The sequence below is a fragment of the Lolium perenne genome, chromosome 5 (genome assembly GCF_019359855.2).
Source record: "Lolium perenne isolate Kyuss_39 chromosome 5, Kyuss_2.0, whole genome shotgun sequence".
In the NCBI taxonomy this organism is placed as follows: domain Eukaryota; kingdom Viridiplantae; phylum Streptophyta; class Magnoliopsida; order Poales; family Poaceae; genus Lolium; species Lolium perenne.
In genome coordinates, this window is record NC_067248.2 from 224679622 (window position 1) to 224681658 (window position 2037).

The 2037-nt window shown below is 59.0% G+C and overlaps 1 protein-coding gene across 1 annotated transcript; it reads left to right on the forward strand.

Moving 5' to 3' along the window:
• LOC127302077 (serine/threonine-protein kinase UCNL) lies at window positions 1–1584 on the forward strand. The gene has a single exon (XM_051332425.2). The coding sequence runs from the start codon at window positions 159–161 to the stop codon at window positions 1491–1493; it is 1335 nt and encodes a 444-aa protein (XP_051188385.1). The 5' UTR covers window positions 1–158; the 3' UTR covers window positions 1494–1584.
• The last annotated feature ends 453 nt before the right edge of the window (window positions 1585–2037 follow it).

Genomic DNA, 2037 nt, shown 5'->3' on the forward strand with positions numbered 1-2037 from the left:
TTCAGCCGGCACCTGCTGCATCCTTTAATCCATTTATATATCTACACCTACACGTCTTCCCTATTTCGAACCAACGACGACACTCACGAGCGCAAGCCGCACGCATCGGCGTCGACACGACGTGCGTAGTCACCCGAGGCTTTGGCGGTCTAGCGAGCATGCAGCCCATGGACACGGGCACGATGGACATAGACCTCGCCGCCGTGCGGGCGCTGCGGGTGCTGGGCCGCGGCGCCATGGGCACGGTGTTCCTCGTCGCCGGGACGTCCACGGAGCACTACGCGCTCAAGGTCTTCGACAAGCGCCGCTCCCCCGCTGCACGCGGCCAGGAGGACGCCGCACGGCGCGCGCGGTGGGAGGTGTCCGTGCTCTCCCGCCTCGCGCACCCGCACCTCCCGACGCTGCTCGGCCGCGCCGAGACGCCCGAGCTCCTGGCCTGGGCCATGCCCTACTGCGCCGGCGGCGACCTCAACGACCTCCGCCGCGCGCAGCCCGACCGCGTCTTCTCCCCCGCTGCTGTCCGGTTCTACGCCGCCGAGCTCGTCTCCGCGCTCGCTGAGCTTCACGCCGCCGGGATCGCGTACCGCGACCTCAAGCCCGAGAACGTCCTCGTCCGCGCCGATGGTCACGTCACCCTCACCGACTTCGACCTCTCCCGCCTCCTCCCACCCAAGTCCCCTTCGGCCTCCACATCCACGTCCGCCTCGTCGTCGTGCTCCTCGGCAACGCCGTCGCCGACGACGCCGAAGCCCCCCACACAAGGCCGGGGTCGACAGTACCGCCACCTGCGCCGAATCTTCGCCAGAAGCGAGTCCGCGGTGGCTGCGTCGTCGTCCGGACAGGAGCCCCGCAACCTGGCATGGTACCTCAACAGAAGCGACGGCGGCGTCGGCGACCATCTCAAGAAGGCAAAGTCCGCGAGAGCGTCGACGCCAGCGAGCCGCAGCAAGGAATACACCAGCTTCTCTTCAGCCACGAACGCCGGCGGGGCCGTCCCGTGCGAGAGGTCGTTCTCGTTCGTGGGCACGGAGGAGTACGTGGCGCCTGAGGTGGTACGCGGCGACGGGCACGAGTTCTCCGTCGACTGGTGGGCGCTCGGGGTGCTGGCTTACGAGATGGCGTTCGGCAGGACGCCGTTCCGCGGCCGGAATCGGAGGGAGACGTTCCGGAACGTGCTGCTCCGGGAGCCCGAGTTCTCCGCGGACGTCCAGCGGCGGTGGCCGGACTTCACCGACCTCATCCTGCGCCTACTGGATAAGGATCCCGCGAGGAGGCTGGGGTTTTCAGGCGGCGCCGACGAGGTCAGGGCGCACCCGTTCTTCGCCGGGGTGGCGTGGGAAATGCTCGGGGAGGTGTCGCGGCCGCCGCATATCCCGCCACCAGCTGATGAAACTATAGCCTGTCAGGGTTTCGGCGTGATAGAGTACTTCCAGAAGCTTCACCATCCTCAACCGCAGGCGAATGAATCGCCGGAGTTCTTGCCAGAGTTCTGACTTGTGACTCCCACCGTTATTTTCACCAGCTCTGTCCCCGCCTCCTTAACTCTCGATAAATATATATGTCCCCGCCTTCTTTCGTTTTGAACCTTCAAGAATCACTGAAACTTCCGAAGAGGGTTTAATTGTGACGTTTTGTGTAAATACCGCGAAGATTATGATGCTAGACTAAGTTTTCTTTCGAGAAGGGAATTAATTGCACTTTCTTATATGAAAAAAAAACATTCCGTTAGTGGCAGGATTTTTATAAGTTTTTTTTTGGCTGTGTGTATCCGTACTGCCCTTAGGGTGTTACGTTGTTGCAGAGGCTGGATATAACTGATATCTTTTGATATTCATATATTCCTTTTATCGATAAAATATAAAAAATACAATGGAGGGAGTAGCACGACGTTTTGGACATTGTTTACTCATGTGCCTGTGTTTTGGTTATTCAGAATGCTTATTTAAAGTGTTAGTTACATACAATTAAATTTAGAAAAAAACTAAGATATTTTTTCATGGACGGATGAAGTACTTCGTTTTTGTACAATGCCTACGT

What these genes read in the sequence shown, in the direction of transcription:
- LOC127302077 (XM_051332425.2), top strand. Translation starts at nt 159, where the DNA reads ATGCAGCCCATGGACACGGGCACGATGGACATAGACCTCGCCGCCGTG.